At 33.5% G+C, this 18,351-nt stretch overlaps 1 protein-coding gene across 1 annotated transcript; it reads right to left on the bottom strand.

Annotated features, from left to right (window-relative positions):
* Nucleotides 1-17,236: 17,236 nt before the first annotated feature.
* LOC128169440 (uncharacterized) lies at nt 17,237-18,111 on the bottom strand. Its single transcript, XM_052835587.1, has 3 exons — nt 17,929-18,111; nt 17,766-17,838; nt 17,237-17,424 (listed from the first exon to the last, which is right to left on the bottom strand). Exons 1-3 carry the CDS (start codon nt 18,109-18,111, stop codon nt 17,237-17,239), a joined length of 444 nt encoding a protein of 147 aa, XP_052691547.1.
* Nucleotides 18,112-18,351: the final 240 nt, after the last annotated feature.

The following is an 18,351-nucleotide window of genomic DNA, read 5'->3' as shown; positions in this document are numbered from 1 at the left end:
TGGGCACCCGCCCCGGTGGTGGCAGTGGCCCCGTGTCCTTGGTGGCGGTTGAGTGGGCACCCGCCCCGGTGGTAGCAGTGGCTCTCGTGTCCTTGGTGGCGGTTGACTGGGCACCCGCCCCGGTGGTGCTAGTGACCCTCGTGTCTTTGGTGGTAGTTGATCCTTATTAAAAAAGACAATCATTGAATACCTTTTATATTTATTGTTAATTCTGCATTAAAATTTCAAAAAGTAGAGCATATATATTTTACATGGTGTATGAATTCATAATGCGAATGTTGTATAGAAATTAGATGCGCCATCTTGTTACAAAAAAATCGATGATGAAATTCGAAAGTTTAATCAGATTGAAAAATATATAGGTATTTTTTTGACAAAACACACAAAAGTATTCTCTGCTTTATACGGCAACTCTCTTATGTTTACTCATTTCCAACATTTCCCACATATCATCAGCTAAAAAAATGTGATACAGTTTTTCGTAAAATAAATCGCGGGTATGACAATCACAAGCAGTGTCATTCGGAATCGAGATGTAAAAGGACCTTAACTATGAACTGATTTATAAATACCCTGAATATTTACAATTAGGACGTGACACTTACTTTGTTGAAAGTTTCAACAATACTTTAAAAAATAATGAAGACAAAGGATTGCTTTCGGTAGTGACCAGTATGAAGTGCGGGCATTTTTAGGTACATGTCACTGGAAAGTAAATGTCGTGAGCCGAGGGATTTCTTTTCAGTTTCTTAAAAAAGTGACCTTAAAGCCCCAGGAAGAACAAAATTAAAAAGAAAGGAGATTATAAAAATATTAATCAGGTTCCTTGTGTGCTTTTAATTCTCTTATCAACACGTGCTTGTGGAATGCAGCTATCTATAAATAACTTCTCTCTTCAGTGTTATCAGTTTGGAGGTGTGGCCTGCTTCTTTATATACTTAATTGCCGTCCATGTGGATATTTTACTAGGTCAACCCCGGTCTTAACAGTAAAAAAGTGGAGGGAAAAATGCATCTCTTTTTCATAAAAATCAAATTAAATTTCAAAAAAATCACCTTGCAATCTTTAATTCGATAGAGCAAGTTCATTTTTATATCAAAACTGAAAAAGTTGCATGTAGTTTTACCTTCCTAAAAATCTTTTTTTAATTTTGTTTAATTTTTTTAGTCTTTTAATTTATTTTAAATATTCGTTACTTTATTTTCTTAAAAGTGCCTTGACAGATAATAACAGCATTTCCATACAGCTTACAGAAATACCATACATTTATTTCGCATACAGGTATGCGTTTTAAAGCAAATTTAAAAAAAAAAGATATTTATTATAGAGAAAAAATTAGTGTTTTTATTTAACACATTTTTTACTACCGAAAGTTTTTCCTTGTTTATTTTTCACTAATTTTAAAACACCAAATATAAACTTATGTAGCATTGAATAGCCTTTTCTTAAAACTTTTTCTTTAAATTACAGTTACTCCAATCTCCCCTTAAAATCTACCAAAGAAGTAGTTACTTCTTGTGAAGACCTAGAGCAACAAAGAAATGAAGAAACACAACATCAAGAAGAGATTGACATTATTGGTGTTATATTGAAGAGGCTGGTTCATAGACAAGAGGAGTTGAAAGAAGAAATTGAAAGACGCTTAACAGAATTACAATCGAGATTTGATAACATTGAAGAACTTGAGGATATCATGTATTAAATGGATTAACGGAAATTTTCGCAGTTCATGTATAGTTTGCAGAGTTACCTCTTTTTTCCCATCAATAAGTAGTTTATAATGATTTGAAAACTTACCCTTTTTCTTTTCGAGTTGGCAGTGTACTGCTGTGTGCGGTGCTCGTATGATGTGATGTAGTGATGTCTGATGTCAAAGTATGCGGGGTACTGATATGGATTGTACGTGTGGAATCAATGCTGGTATATGGGGTTTATAGTTTTATTATATAAATAGTTATATTTCTGATGAAACATTCTACCTCTTCGAATGGTGCATACAGGGGACAAACATCCTCACCCGTGCACGTTGCATAATCGCCAAATTGAATGTTACACATATCACATCCCGATGTCCCTCCAAATAGCATACAGACAGAGACAAGAATCACAAAATGCATTTTAAGGAGATAATAAAAACTGATCTTATTTGTTGCAATGTTATCGAATTAATAAAATGTTCTGATTCTGGTCTTTTAATCATTAAATTAAAGTTGACACTTTTCACGTGACATTCCGGACTGTCATTTACACCCCGTAACAGTGTGGGTAAGGGTGACCCCGACAAAATAAAACGTGATGATAACTAATTTTTATTTGTCTCGACAAACAAACCCTGCATTATACGCATCGCCTGAGCATTGCGACATATCTATCAATATGAATTTAAGGCCAACGTGTACCCGACGAGGTCACCAATTTCATTACAGGAAAAAAAGAACCCCAGCAATATTTAGATTATTTCATTGGTAATTTAATTTAACAAGAGAGTTGGGTGGGTGTGTAAGGGAATTATTATCACATGTTTCAACTCGTGAGAATCCATTAATCATGTTTGATGACCGCTTTCAAAAATGCAAACTTGGCATCTTTTAAAAAAAGACTAACCTAATAACCGATTTAGTTTCTTAAGAGACGGGAATTAAAGCATTTTTCTGACTCCAAGATACTGAAGAATTATCCGGAACTCTATCGACATTTTGAAAGCAAGACCATTTACCATACTGTTTAAAAAAATTGAACAAAAGAATAAAAAAATCAAAGTCACCTTCAATAATAAATGAGTGAGTTTCGAGATAGACAAGAACACATCATAATCCAAATTGCGACGTAAATGTATTTATATTTTTTTTCTGAAGATGTACTTCCATTAAAAATGAAATAATCTCATAATTATCCGAAAAGTATAAAAATCGGAGAAAACGCCCCAGAAAATTGTCTTCGGAAATTACCAGGACTTAAACATGGCAATGTACGTTTTCATTTTTTCTTTTTTTTTCTCTGAAATTATCAAGTCTTGCAAAAATATATAATTAAATAAAATATTTATATTTTTATAACTTTTAATCGTTGTACTTGCGGAGAACTCCGGGGGTGATGCGCATTCTTGCGCAAGCCATCCAAATCCTGGATGACTTACCATGTCCATGAGTAATTAATGATTGAGGAAAAAAAATGCATAATTTCATTCAGAAATATTATCAACAAGTTGGATAATTGTCTTCATTTTTAAAACATTTAGCGCAATGTGATTATGAGTCAGACAACTTTTAATTAAGAATGATGTATTTTTAAGGATGACTTGAAATATGATAGAGCTTTGGGTAATGATATCCATTGTAATATAACGAATAGAAATACGTGGTTAATAAGACTTCAATTTTTTTTTGGTTTGTTTAAGATTGGAACAGGCCGCCCTTTTAACGTCGTGAGTATCATTTAAATAGTGAACACAAATACTGAACTGTGTACACAATTAATCATAAATTTAAAAAATATTTCGTTACTTTTACCCCGCTTTTATTTCTTCACCTTTAAATTTTTCAACTAATTAATTTATTATTATATTATATTATTATTATTAATTATATAATTGAAAATTATTTCATTTTTTTCCCATGTATAAAGTACAACTGTCTCATCAAGGAAGAGGGGGCACAGCTCCTCCCCAGGTTGTTCCTCGGGGTTAGTAAAAAGTTGTTTTTCTTCTTTTCTAAAATTAGGTTTCAAGTGTTTATTGATTTAATTGATGTTATTCTAAAGCGTACTGTTCTGAAAACAAAAATCGATTTTACACTCAGATTGAACTTTTTTTTTGGTTCCATACATACTAATATTGGCATTAATACATTTAACTCGATATATATTGCATTCCATATTTTGTCTGTACATATAGCACACCGGTGAGCAAGAGAGCAAGGGAGGACACGTTAGTGTATTTTATATATTTAATAAAGCACATATTTTTTATCATTTTTTTTGGAAATTGTTTTAAAAATATACGTCTATCTAAATTTTATACATATACTCTCAACTTCAGCCCCTCCACTCCGTCGCTAACGATCGGGTCAGTAAATTAAATTAAATTTTATTCCTTTGAAATATATAAACTCGTAATTCATAGTGCTGCAAGCTGAAAACAGTCTGATACTTAGTTTTCAATTTTAATTAGATTACCCCCCAATGCGCCGATTAGACCAACGTTAGTATGATTTTTTTTTAAATAAAATATTTTTGTCACTGAGTTATGTTTTTAAAAAAGATTCCAAATTAATAACAAATTAACTAATTCATTACAAATACTCACATAATTTTTAAAAAAAATTATTTGACAGCAAAAGGATTGAAATCATCATAATCCATGATGAGTAAGTTACTACACAAATTATACGTTTAATGTATTTGAAAAGATTAATTCCAAATTAATTACAAATTAATTAATTTATTAGAAATACTCACACTATTTTTAAACATTTTTTTGACAGCAAAAGTATTGAAATCATCACAATCCACGATGAGTGAGTTACTACACAAATGAATATTTTAATGTAGTTGAATTTAATTAGATATTTCTTTTTAAGACCCGTTGTTTTCACACCTTTTTTATACCCCCGGCAAACAAAGTTTGGGGGGGTATATAGGAATCACCTTGTCCGTCTGTCCGTCCGTCTGTCCGTCCGTCTGTCTGTGCAATCGTGTCCAGTCCATATCTTTCTTTTGGAGAAACATTGGAAGTTCTTACTTCACTCAAAGATTGCTTATGACCTAAGGGTGTGTCATGACCTTGACCCAAGGTCATTCTGGCAAGGTCAAGGGCAGAAAAAATACAAAATTCGTGTCCGGTCCATATCTTTCTTATGGAGAGTTATTGGAAGTTTTAACTTCACACAAAGTTTGCTTATGACCTAAGGGTGTGTCATGACCTTGACCAAGGTCATTCGGGCAAGGTTAAGGTCACTGGTAGAAAAAATACAAAATTTGTGTCCGGTCCATATCTTTCTTATGGAGAGTTATTGGAAGTTCTTACTTCACACAAAGATTGCTTATGACCTAAGGGTGTGTCATGACCTTGACCCAAGGTTATTTGAGCAAGGTCAAGGTCAGTAGCAGAAACAGTGCAAAATTTGTGTCTGGTCCATATCTTTGTTATGGAGAAACATTGGAAGTTCTTAATTCACACAAAGATTGCTTATGACCTAAGTGTGTGTCATGACCTTGATTCAAGGTCATTTGGGCAAGGTCAAGGTCGTTGGGAAAACCAATAACAAAGACTAATCAGAAAAACATATTTCTAGCCGAAGGAATTCATGGGATTTCTGCAAATCCCATTTTCTCAGTGAGTGTAAAACACATCTCGTTAAAGCTGAACACCGCTCGTAAATAAGCATTGTCCGCCATATTTCTTTCCAATTCGCCTTTCATTCCAGAACTCCTATATAAGCCTTTTGTTAGTTAACGGTCCAACGCATTTCGATGTTCGGGTTTCACCTGTGTAGGTGCTACCCACGCTTTGCCGTCGTAAATAAAGTCCTCGAACACGCTGACCGAGTACTCGCGTACCATTCCGCAATTAGTGAAGAAAGACTCCAAGTAAAAAATGGCATCAACTGCACAGGTTAGTGCTATGCAACAAAACAGCAAAATGCCACAAATGCAGTAAAAATATAAGCAAAGTAGCAATGCAAGATAACCGACACATGTACACGACTTCCATTCGACTACAATGGTCAGGGTCAACAAAGTGCTACTTTCGTTTTCTATTACACATGCGCAGTTTAGTCCAATGACAAATATCGGAGGGATGGATGTCAGTGAAACGTGGTGTCTTTGAAAACGCGAGTTTGTGTACATTTTATTGGCATTGGAGAAATATTTCTATTTAGGTATTTATATACCTTAACTTCTTACCTATTGTGGAAGCTTTGCAGATATTTGTCGACAGGCAGCCGTTGTTCGAAGTAAGCACGTGTGACTTTGTCGGATGAATATTCCAACGTACAAACGCGTACAGTACTACAGTTGAATAAAGGTTCTGCGAGAGGTATGTAACCCTTTTAAATGCAGGTGAACATTTTATTGCTGTGCGCATTTTACGGAAGAGTGATATAAAGGGTTTCTTTTTCAGTTGTGTTTTTTATTTTTTTCATTTTCATTTCATTACCCCTCTTGGCGCCCCTTGAAACACGGAGGTTTTGTCACGTCGATGGTAGTGACTTGAAAGCAATTAGGCGTAACGAAATCGGAGAGTATACCCTAGTGTGGGATATCGGAGATAGAAAAACTAATATGGCGTATGCCTATTTACGAGCGGTGTTCAGCTTTAAGTTTATAATTTCAAACTCCTGGTATTCTTTTCTGAGGTTCCCACCACTAAAAATACAGATTATCATGCAGATTTGCAACAAGATGCCCTTACAAACATTTCCCTTTTACACAAGACATTGTAGCTATTTAGATGACCTTGCTTGGCTTTCAATCAACTCAGACTAAATATGTATAAATATGGAGGACAAGTTGTAAGTTTATTACATGACAAAGAACAATAATAGAATGATTTCAAGTATTGATCAATAACTGTCTCTTTTTCACTGCGTAATAAAAATACTTCACCATTTAAATTATCGTTGTCACCATTTAATGTATTTTCCCAACCAGATGAAATGTTCGGCACACCAACCAATGTTTTGGACGCATCTTTTAAAGCATGTAACCAACCATATAACTTTCACTCAATAGCGAGGAGTGGCAATCATTAAACATACTGTACTGACCAACTGATATACGAGAACACCATATGAATGTGATGGTGACCAAATGGTTGTTTTACGCTATGACTCATTGCATCATTATTCTAAACGTATAATATAAATAAAGCACCAGCTATGTCATTTTAACCACCATTTAACGTGCTTTTGTAAAAAAAAACCACTTAAGTAACTTCAGTCTTTGACTAGTTCTTTTGCTTTTACCACTAAGGCATTGTCAGCTGGAAGGGCGTTTTCATATTGTTTGTATGGTCTCCTGTCTGGTGCATCTAAGCCCCATCTTCTTATTAGGTTGTCTAGGGGAATTTAATATGACTGGCAGATGTGGCTAACTTTTTTGAAAGAATTTAAGGAAACAACAACATTTTCTTCATTGAACTGGCAATCATATCAATGTTTACATTTTTATTCTGATGGTTCAGCATCGCATGGTTGTGGCATAATTTTTAAGACAGCATGGGCATTTTACGAATGGCCTGAAAGTTGGAAAAAATCATCAATCACCGATATTACAGTGTTAGAACTTGTCCAAGTTGTTTTAGGCATTAAACTTTGGGCTGAAGCATTACAGAGTCAGAAACTGTTATTGCACATTGACAGTTTGGCATTAGTTCATGTTCTCAACAATAAGACATTAAAGAATGAAAAAGTGATGTCACTAGTAAGATATCTCGTTTTGATTTGCTTGCAGTTTAATATTTAGGTTAGAGCTGATTATGTACCTGGTTCAAAAAAACAAATTGCTGACTCCATTTCTCGTTTTCCGTGGAAGAAGTTTCGAGACCTTGCGCCTTGGGCAGACCCTTATTCTTGTCAAGTTCCTACAAAATTTTACCAACTTTTGTTGACCATGTCTAAAAGTTAGTTCAATCAAGCTTATCAACTAATACTACAAATGCATATGAAAAAGCAGTTCAAGCTTTTCAGTTGTTTCGGGCACAATTTGGTTTGCAGCAAACTTTGCCACTTACAGCTGATCAGTTAATGAACGACTATGTGCGCTGTGGTCAATATATATGCCCCCTATCAAACAATTTTTGAATAGTATCCCATAAATATAAAATCTTCACAAATCATTGTATAGAGGATGCCTATAACTTTAATCTTGATTTAGTCATCATTGCTTATTCGCTGTTTATCTATGACGTCACCTTAATGACCTAATTCCCGCAAATTCGCAAACAAATAACAAAATATTCTCATTTTTTGCTCTATATTTTGCATTCGGAAGTATAGAGCGCAGGTCTGCTTAAGTGCGATTTTAAAATATAATTTTCGTCAGCAAGCCTATGCCCAGTCGAAAAACCATCGGAAAACACCCATAATTAGCTACAAAACATCAATTTATCAAAAATATTGACAGGTTTTAGACGGCAAAATCCTACACAAAGATATCAGATGTCCCATTACATACTTAATGTTGAGTAAAATATTGAGCGCTTAACCTAATTTGACAAAATTTGACACAATTTGACAATTGTATGAAAGTCACTTGTTTGGCGTTGCTTTTTCCCTAGCATTTTTAGCTCACCTAAGCTGAAAGCTCAAGTGAGCTATTCAGATCACATTTTGTCCGTCGTCCGTCTGTCTGTCCGTCTGTAAACTTTTTACATTTTGAACTTCTTCTCTAAAACCGCTTATCCAATTTCAACCAAATTTGGCACAAAGCATCCTTATGGGAGGGCGAATATAAATTGCAGAAATAAAAGTCCGATCTGTATTTAAAGAGGAGAAAACCTTGAAACTATAGAAAAAGGGGGGGGGGTGCATTTTTAAAAATTTTCTTCTAAAAAAATAAAAACCGAGTCTAATTCAACGTAGTTTAGCATAAATTATCCTTATGGGAAGGAAAATATACATTTCAAAAATTAAGTGCTAATTCTGTTTCAAATCTGAGTTATTACGAAAATAATTAAGGAAAGGCGTTTTTCAATCAGTTTAATAGCTTCGGGTTCGGCATACGGTAAAATGGGTAGGCAAGACTTGGCCTGAGCAAAACAAAAGATTGGCAGGTATAAATCTGCCAATCTCATTAAAATTTCAGGATATTTGATGGACCAGTATATTTGTATTTGCTGTAAATATTGCTGCAAAATATTGCGTATTTGGAACTGACGATTGCCGATCTTCCCCGGCTTTTATTTTGCAACGGCCCGGGTTTGCATACCCATTTTACCAAGACTCCCCAAACAAAAAATTTTCTTAAGAAATCATATCAAAATCACTTAAAAATCATATCAAACTCACAAATTCATGATTTTGTTCTATGATTTAGACATGATCCATTAAATGAATCATACCCAAATCATAGGTGACAAATAAGGAAGTATGATCCTGATATGGTTTGTTTCTTGGTTTTGAGTCTGCTATGATTTTCTTGTGATTCTGGTATGTGCTATTATCTTAGAAAGCAACAGAGCATGCGTTTGAAATGATTCGTTAATTGCCAGATAAATTGACCACTAAGAATTAAGATTTCTGCATAACCGGAAGTTGAGTTGCAAATTTTGAATGTTCATCTTGGAGCCTAAATGTGATGTACATGTCAGGAAAATTTGTTATTGTTGGGCATCTTGCTCTATCTTGGCATATTTTTAAAGTGAATTTATGGAAGTATTTTGGGGGAATATATTCTTTTTCACTTGAGGTAAATAATATTTTATAAAGAGTTATTTACAATACACTATCAAGTGATTTATTAAGAGAAGCAAGCAACTACTGCATGGATGTACATGTATCATAAGTTCAGACCGAGAGCTACTGACCTGCAGCTAGGGTTTGAAATGCATACGTAAGATTTTAATTTGTACAATTCATGTAATAATGGCTAGAAGAGTTTGAAATAACAGTATAATTATCATCTAAATTATGGAAGGTTTTGATCCTGTGTTCTCTCACCGGAAGAAGATTTTTTTATTTAACATTCTATAGATAGCATATGTAAGAATTTATATTTATAATTCAATTCTATGTGGAATGCGATGACGACCGGAAGTTACGACAAACAAAACAAACTACATCTACAACTACAGGTTTATCATCCTACAAAGTCTTGATCCCAAAGTCTTTATTGTTTTTAAGATCTCGGTGTGACAAGAATTTTGTCGCGGGACAAAAAAAAACGGACAATAGGAAATGAATTCTGAAAAAACGGAAAAAATCATCGAGATATTATCATTTCTTATCATCCCTGAAATTTCATGCTATAGCAACAAAAAGGTCTTACGTTTGCCATGTATTAATCTGTAAAAAAAAAAAGCTTAACTCTTGTTAATAATAATGGATATAACACATAAAGTTTAATTTTTTTCCAGTAATTCAGGACCATGGTTTTGATATGAGTTGTTAGTTACAACAGATCATGCCAGGACCATGGTTTTGATATGAGTTGTGAGTTACAACTGATCATACCAGGACCATGGTTTTCTTGCAATTTGTTTAGTTTTACAGAACACCCGAGAATCATGATCCATAAACTCATTTGCATGTGAAATTTTCCTAAACCAAAATCATCTCAAAACCATGATTTACCCACAAGCCATTGATATGATCCCGTAGGCTATTTTTTCTGTTTGGGTCGTATTCCATACTCTTTGTGTAAAGCAGCCATGACATTATACGAAAAAGGGTCGATCTGACTATGATGAATTTTCTTGCTATGCAACAGTTCGCGTATGAAGGGATATTTTTTAAACATGCAAAATATATTGGTGCCGATTTTGTGAAGTAAATTGAGGCTAAATATTTCAATGCGTTGACAGTTTTCACACATGACGTTGGTGTTAGCTTGTTCTGATTTTTGTTTCGTTTTCATTATTTATAGTTTGTAACCTGGGAACAATCGTCTGTATTTCGTGATTTTTACGTGTCAAATCAAACAGAGAGTTCGGTAAATCAAACAGTTAACTGTTTACCTGCGCAAATTAATCAAAATCTGATATATCAAAAAAGTACTGAAATACAATTCATTCTATCAGTAATTCGGCATTATCTTTTGCGTAATGGAAGATTAATGCAATAGGATTTGTTGAAATGCTCGGCATTTTCTCGAGTTTATTCAGTTTAAATAGAGTTTGATATCGCTGACGGAAATATGTAGGTGTATATATATTATTACTTATTAGGTTAGTTACTGACTCACTACGGCAATATATTGGGTTGATCAATCTCATAGATGGCGAGGCGAAGCCGAGCCGTCTATGAGATTGATCAACCCAATATATTGCCGTAGTGAGTCAGTAACTAACCTAATAAGTGTTTTGTTTTCCCGAGGACTATCAAGCGACATATTCATTCACAAATAGCGGTGATCTACGCAAAGCCATGTACAATATGCCTTACATCTCGTCCAATTAAACTCATTTAAACTCTTCAAAATTATCAATACCACCTTTCAAATACGCTTAAAAAATCTTTGCTTCAGCCATATTACTTACAATGTTTTGTTGCTCTTCAATTTTAAACTTCAGTTCTGCAGAGATTTGAGCAAATTTAGACGCTGCCATTTTGTTCTGCTCTAGACACAACAATATGACGTCAATATTCAAAGGGCAACTACTCTAATTTAAAAAATAATTCCAAAGGGCCACTACTCTAAATATTTTAATGACTTACTAAACACGATTTCTGTGTTAAATAATATGAAATATCGAGATGAATAGGTGAGGCGGCGCCCAATGACGGCCATATTGCCTAATATTAATCCTCACAGAACCTACATAGTGATATATGAGGCAATCACGTGCAATGTTTAATCCAATGAAAATGTGACATTTCAGTCCGAGGGAAAACATATATATATATATATATATATATATATATATATATATATATATATATATATATATATATATATATATATCAGCATTTTCTCGAGTTTATTCAGTTTAAATAGAGTTTGATATCGCTGACGGAAATATGTAGGTATATATATATATAGATATATAGATATATGTGATTTCGAAAAAAAATAAATTGTGTTCTTTATTTGTTATAGTGCATGGGCCCCATCTTTATACAATAAATAATGTGAAATCTACATCAATTTTGATAGTTTTTCAGACACGGGTTAATAAAAACATCTTTAAAACAGTTTCCATAGTTCTGACACAGTTCTGTTGCGGGGATAAAGTTATTATCGCTATTCCTAAGAAAATATCACAGCGGAAAATTACTGATGGACCACATGGCACAATATCTTTTGAACGCCCATTGTTGCTCAGGTGAGCGATGAGGCCCCATGGGCCTCTTGTTTGATATGTTCAGAGTTGGGGGGATAACACTGACTCGGCACAGTTCTGTTGAGAAAATACTGCAGTGAACAGATACATACATTGATTCACATACAATTCACTTGTTTTTAAGATATTCCAAGACTGATCATGATCAGTTTGGTAGTGGTGCAACTATTACCATCACAAAATGCCCGGAATAAAATGTATGCTTTCAGTTTCTTAACTCTTACTGGCAGTGTAGGCCAAGCCAATTAGGCCCACTTTTTTGTCATATTAATGCCGAACCCTTAACATCATTTCAATTTTCTAGCATTTTACAAAAGTACCTGAACTTTTTACAGGCTGATACAAAAACATTCAAATCTCATTCTTTCAGAATAGGTGCTGCTACTCATTTGTATATGGCAGGTATACCTGAAAGTCAAATACAGAACAGGGGAAGATGGCAATCTAATCATACAAGCGTTATCTTAGACCAGAATCAGATTAATAAGGACAACACACTACAATACACCTTGAAATATTTTCTCAAATCAGCAGAAAATTACCTGGTAATGATAGAAAGCATGATCAATATGAAGTATGTCAAATAGGTGAAAAAATGCCCATTTTAGATGAATGTTTATATTTAAATTTAATAAAGTTCAAGCAGTTTCGAAATGATGATATGTGGTTCACAATATCCCGATACTTAAACACACACCTCACAGCCTTATTAGCATAATCGGAACCTTTCTGGTTTTTATATTCACGAAAGAATGAAAAAACCCGAGAAAGTCAAAACTTCGTATATCTCGGGATTTTAACGAGACCAGTCTAATACTCGTGAAAATCGAGAGAGGAGTTTAAATGGAAAAAGTAAGTAAAAGTTTTTGTTTCTTATATTGGCAAGCTTTTAAATTATTTCAAGTTGCAGAACAATTGTTTAGTAATGTGAAGTCGAAGTTTGGGGTGATTAGCCTTATCTCGTTAAATTTTGTTCAGCATGAAACAGTCTGAACAGCCATCCTCGATTTTGTCAACAATCTAAAACGTGCTATGGAGTAGTCATTCGTCGGTAAGAACATACTTACTTACATTGTTAAACTACTCAAAAACTCTTTTAAAAGCCTACAATGCATTAAGTCTAGTACACATGTTACAAAAATGTCGATAATTAATGGTCGTTGTGAAATGTGACTTGAAAGACATGTTTTAGTATGAAATGTATATGCAGGTGTATATTATAGTCAGTTTTTACACATATTGTTACGTAGCATACGTTAAAAAAATATTGTATGTTTTTCCTAGAATATTGAGTTTGTGTCAATCATGCTTTCAGTCATTTCCATACAGAATTTCCTCGACACGTACAATGTACACTGTACACAATGGTACATGTGGTTTTGATATCTGTTTTTCATTCAAACTGTTAACTTTATGTCTTATTTATCTATTAACGATGAGAGTGTTTATGAATCAAGGGTCTGCATTTGTTATGTAAATATAACATTATACGATTGAGAGTATGAGAGAGAGAGAGAGGGGGGGAGAGAGAGAGAGTGTGTTTGTGTGTGTAATTACAGTGTACATGTAATTGTTATTGATTGCCTTGCTTCCATGAACCATATACATATATTTCAATAATGCCACATTGCACTAGAAATATTGCTGACAAAGATGTTGAGAGAGATCATGCCAGGAGAGATAGAGAGTATGAAAAGCCATAACAAATTAGTTATATGTCATTTCCCACTTAATGAGTTGTTATAGCTGTTATCATGGTAATGTTTTGACCATGTCTCAGATACTGCATGTGCCCATAAAAAAGTGTAATCTAGGACACACCCTTTTGTTTTGATAATGACAGCATTTAGATTTGTAATGATAGCTAGTGTATCTTTTTTCTTCTAATCTACAGATTTACCTGTGGCTTCCAGATGATCTGAAGAATGGGAATATAGAAAATATTGTCAATTTGATATTGCTAATGACCCAGTCATGTCTGCTGAAGCCCAGAAGGTACATCTTTGTCATGTAATAAACTTACAACTTGTCTTCCATATGTAGATATATTTGGTTTAAGCTCATGATTGAAAGCCAAGCAAGGTCATCTAAATAGCTACAATGTCTTGTGTGAAAGGGAAAGGTTTATATGGGCATCTTGTTGCAAATCTGCTTGATTACCTGTATTTTAAGGGGTGGGAACCTCTGAAAGGAATAACAGGAGTTTGAAAATATTATAAACTTTAAGAGATGTGTTTTACACTCTCTGAGAAAATGGGATTTGCAGAAATCCCATGAATTTCTTATGCTGCAAATATGTTTTTCAGATTAGTTTTTGTTATTGACGCAATCATATTTTGGTGTACCGGTACATAGAATGTTGATAGTTGAAACTCATACAGACAATCATATGTTACATAAGTGTTACATAAGTGTTTATGACTGATCTTTGTTCAATGTATTTTTAATATCTTTCTGTCCTCTGGATATCTAAATATCTTTGAAGTTACACCATTGAAGTTACACATTCATTACATTTAATATGTGTGTGCAGAATTGATTGAGCCAGGTTTCCTGATGTTGTCATATAAGTGATACATTGTACTGCCTTAAAAAGTATATATCACTTGTGACTTACTGGTATATTAGTACATATTTCATTTGTAAAATCATTTGACAAATTTAAAGTGTTTTGTAGTACTGAAATGTTTTTATGGCTTTTAAAATTACTGAAAGTACATGCACATGATGCAACTATCTTTTGACGCTGTATATATAACAAAAAGAAACTGTCAGCTGGGTTTAAAATTAGTGGCAAAATGATGTAATACATGTATGTACAATATTAGAAAAGATTACATATTGTTAGTAATTGCACATTCCATAAATAACTTCATTGAATATATACATGTAAGTATTTGATGAGTGCACAATGTTTGCAAAAATTACATGTAATTCTCTTAACACTTTATGTTTATTCTATTTTAGTTTCCAGACCATGACATTAATGAATATTTCTTGAATGGAATGCACGAGGATTAGAATGGAACCTTATTCTGCCTTTTTACCAACTCACGCCATCTTTTCAAGATTTATGGAGCCAACCACAGAAGAATTTGTTCTATACACATCATTCATAATATTCTTTATTTATGTTGCATAACTTTAAATGTCTCTGGATGAATTGTGTTCACATAATGAATACCAGCAAACTTTTTATCGAGTGCACTTAATTTGTATTTTTCCAACCCATCCATCTAACATATGTTTTTATATAACATATTCATATACATGTAACATTTTTGGAAACAGCTATTTTTTTAAATTGGAATTGAGCCTTACTATTTTATAGAAGTTTTTTTTAAAGGGACTTGGACACGATTTTAGATCTAAATTTTGTTTTCAATTTCTTTATGCATAAAATGATTTACTTGCACATTTTGAATAATTGACCATAATTTGAATGTTAGAAGTCAAGTTATAAGAGAGATACAGGGGTAAGAATTTATTGTTATGTAAACAAAGCTCGAGTCTTATGTTTGTTTACAAATAATATAAAGTATGAAATTACCACTTCTTTGAGAAAATGATTCATAGAAAAGAAGGTAAACTGATTCGATGTGATCATAAATGATATTATTGATAGAAAAAAGCAACATTTGAATGAAACTTACACCAATAAAACACATATGTAAATAATAACAAGACTCGCCCTTTGTTTACAAAACGAAGAATATTTAATTCTTTATCTTTCTTTCAACTCAGTATTTGACTTTCAAATTTTGACAGAGCATTAAAAATACTCATATCAACCATTCTAAATATTGAAAATGGAAATATAAAATTTTGAATTTTAAGCTCAAATCGTGTCTAAATCCCTTTAATATACTCTTTTGTTTACAAACAGAACAAAAATACTTAGTTACAATGGGAAATGGACATATATAAAAGTGTCTGATAAAAGTATAGGTCTTGTTCATGAGGAAAAGAAATTGACAGAAAAATATTCAGTTTTAGCCATGAAATATAAATATTAATATTTTTTAAGAATATTATTTAATCTAAATAAGTTATAAAAGTTTTTTTTCCTTTATTCCAATGTTTGGAAACAAATCCAATATATAATTAAAATTGCTGTACAGTATATCCTATTGATTCCTATAATATATCACTTTAGTTTCTTGAACAGCATGTTTATTACTTTTTTTTCTTAAAATGATGTATACAAGGTCATTAATTTATTTTCATTATATTCAACTAGATACAAATAGGCCTTCTGCAACCTTTTCATTGTTTAAATGGTATGAAGTTTTAATTACCTTTCATATGAAAAATGACATCTAAATCTTAAATTGCTGTACATTATATCCTATCCATCTAATGTATCACTTTATTTATGTTGAACTTCGTGTCTATTAGATTATGATTTTTTTAGAATGATATATGCAATTTCATTAATTTATTTTTCATTTTAAGAAAATTCATTTTAAAAAAGATCTCTTACAACCTGTGTATTTTTTTTTCAGTTTACATAACACAGTGTATTATTTGAATGTAGTTGTGTAGATTTATACATGTACCTACAAGCAATATACATTTAATATTCACCAGGTACATGTACCAGCCTACTATATTTGATAAATAAATGTACTTCTTTCATGCCTTTTTCATGCCTTTTACTCATTGTTATATGTATTATTTGTAATTAAAATACTTTGAAAACTTTTCTCAAATTATTTATTTTAATAGGATTAAGAAACGGACTATAGTTAATGCACGTTTTTAAGAGTTGTCTCTCTTGGGGACAATAATGAATGCTCCCCAGGGTTCATGACCCTGAATATTGAGTAGGCTGTGAGGTGTGTAAACAGTGTAACAAACCATTTAAATCGCCATCTTGTGATGTAATGTCTTTAATAAAAGGTATAAGACTCTTCAATTTACTGTCAATTCAAAAGATATTTGTTTGCCCAGTGTCCGGGGTATGACATAAATAAAATATCTTATCATTACGTAATGGCCCTTTCCCCGTTCAGTTTCTATTGCTCAATCTAAAATGAGTCATATTGAAATGAGGATTTGTATTATCTTTTAATGCATTTAAGATATCATCCTGTCACCTTTTTCTCCTTAAAACTCACAAACAAATTCTCACATGTTCTGCGTCTCTTTATATATTTTGATAACATATACATTTTAACACATCAAAACTTTATATACAAAAAACAGTTTCTATACAATGAAATAAGTTTGACTTTAACAGTTAATGGCCCACACGCTTCGAAAACCATATCTCTGGGGCGCTCTTCTCGCACATCGCGAGCGTCTAAGAACGGGGACGGGTGTCGGCTCCCTTTGATGGTAAGCGAGGATCTGGACTGACGCGGGGACTGTCACGGTTAGTCGGCGGCAACATGTAAGACACTTCCAGAATACGAAAAGCACTATGTACAAAAGAAAACTGTAGTTAGTCTAGCTTAACATTTTCATATCCAACCTCAGACACAGAAATATCGTCCATCGCTGCTGAACGTCTGTGAAGGCTTTTTTTCCTGGCACATTGCTTGCGCACGATGACGACACACACACAAATCGCAATGCAGGAGATGGCGAGGGACGATATTTCTGTGACTATGATCCAGGGAGTGTCTAGAAAATAACAGATATGCTCAAAATTTCGTTTCCGTTCCAGCACATTATATTTGTAGAGCATTTTCATTTTTTGAAAATATAACTATTCATGATTTAAAAAAATATTTTATACTATATAATAAAATACACTTACTTAACCCAATGGCTGCCGTCTCCATCACGGCTGTTGTCGTAGAGGGGTAACTCTTCTGTCGGGCAGTTAAAGCCTGAAAAAATAACGGCATTGGTTATAAATCAATCACAATATGTACAAGTTTACACAGTATGCACGTAAAGTCAACATAAATTACACTTACATGTGTACATAACCTGTCCCCAAAGAAGACTTGGGTGCCTGGTCTGGGCAAAATCTCGTCACACTGCAGGTCGGAAAACTGCACCATGACTTTCTCCATGTCGTAGGTCCTGAGGTTTAACTGCTTCGTCAGGACCTTCACACCTTCAAGACGTGGAGAAGAAAGGAGTTCTTGACACACCATCGCGTCGCCCCTTCTTTGACAGCAAGATGCAATGCAAAACAAGTACAAAAACACTATCAACACTGTCTTCATCATGGTGTCCTCCGAACAAATGAGAGTATGGGGTCTGCAGCTGGTCAGGCAGGGGACTTCAATGTGTATATACACAGATTCCCCCGCGTGTTGCTCAAGCGTGAAGCGCTAGCCGGACAGTGTCCACGTCAAAGGCATTGGTTATGAACAAGCTATACACAAAAATTA

This window comes from Crassostrea angulata, unplaced genomic scaffold, assembly GCF_025612915.1.
Source record: "Crassostrea angulata isolate pt1a10 unplaced genomic scaffold, ASM2561291v2 HiC_scaffold_132, whole genome shotgun sequence".
NCBI lineage: Eukaryota > Metazoa > Mollusca > Bivalvia > Ostreida > Ostreidae > Magallana > Magallana angulata.
This window is presented reverse-complemented; position numbering and strand designations above follow the sequence as displayed.

Coding starts and splice junctions, on each gene's coding strand:
- LOC128169440 (XM_052835587.1), bottom strand. CDS start 18,111: ATGGTGTGTCAAGAACTCCTTTCTTCTCCACGTCTTGAAGGTGTGAAG. Junction 17,839..17,928: donor GGGACAGGTTATGTACACAT/GTAAGTGTAATT, acceptor TTATTTTTTCAG/GCTTTAACTGCCCGACAGAA. Junction 17,425..17,765: donor GACGGCAGCCATTGGGTTAA/GTAAGTGTATTT, acceptor TTTTGTACATAG/TGCTTTTCGTATTCTGGAAG.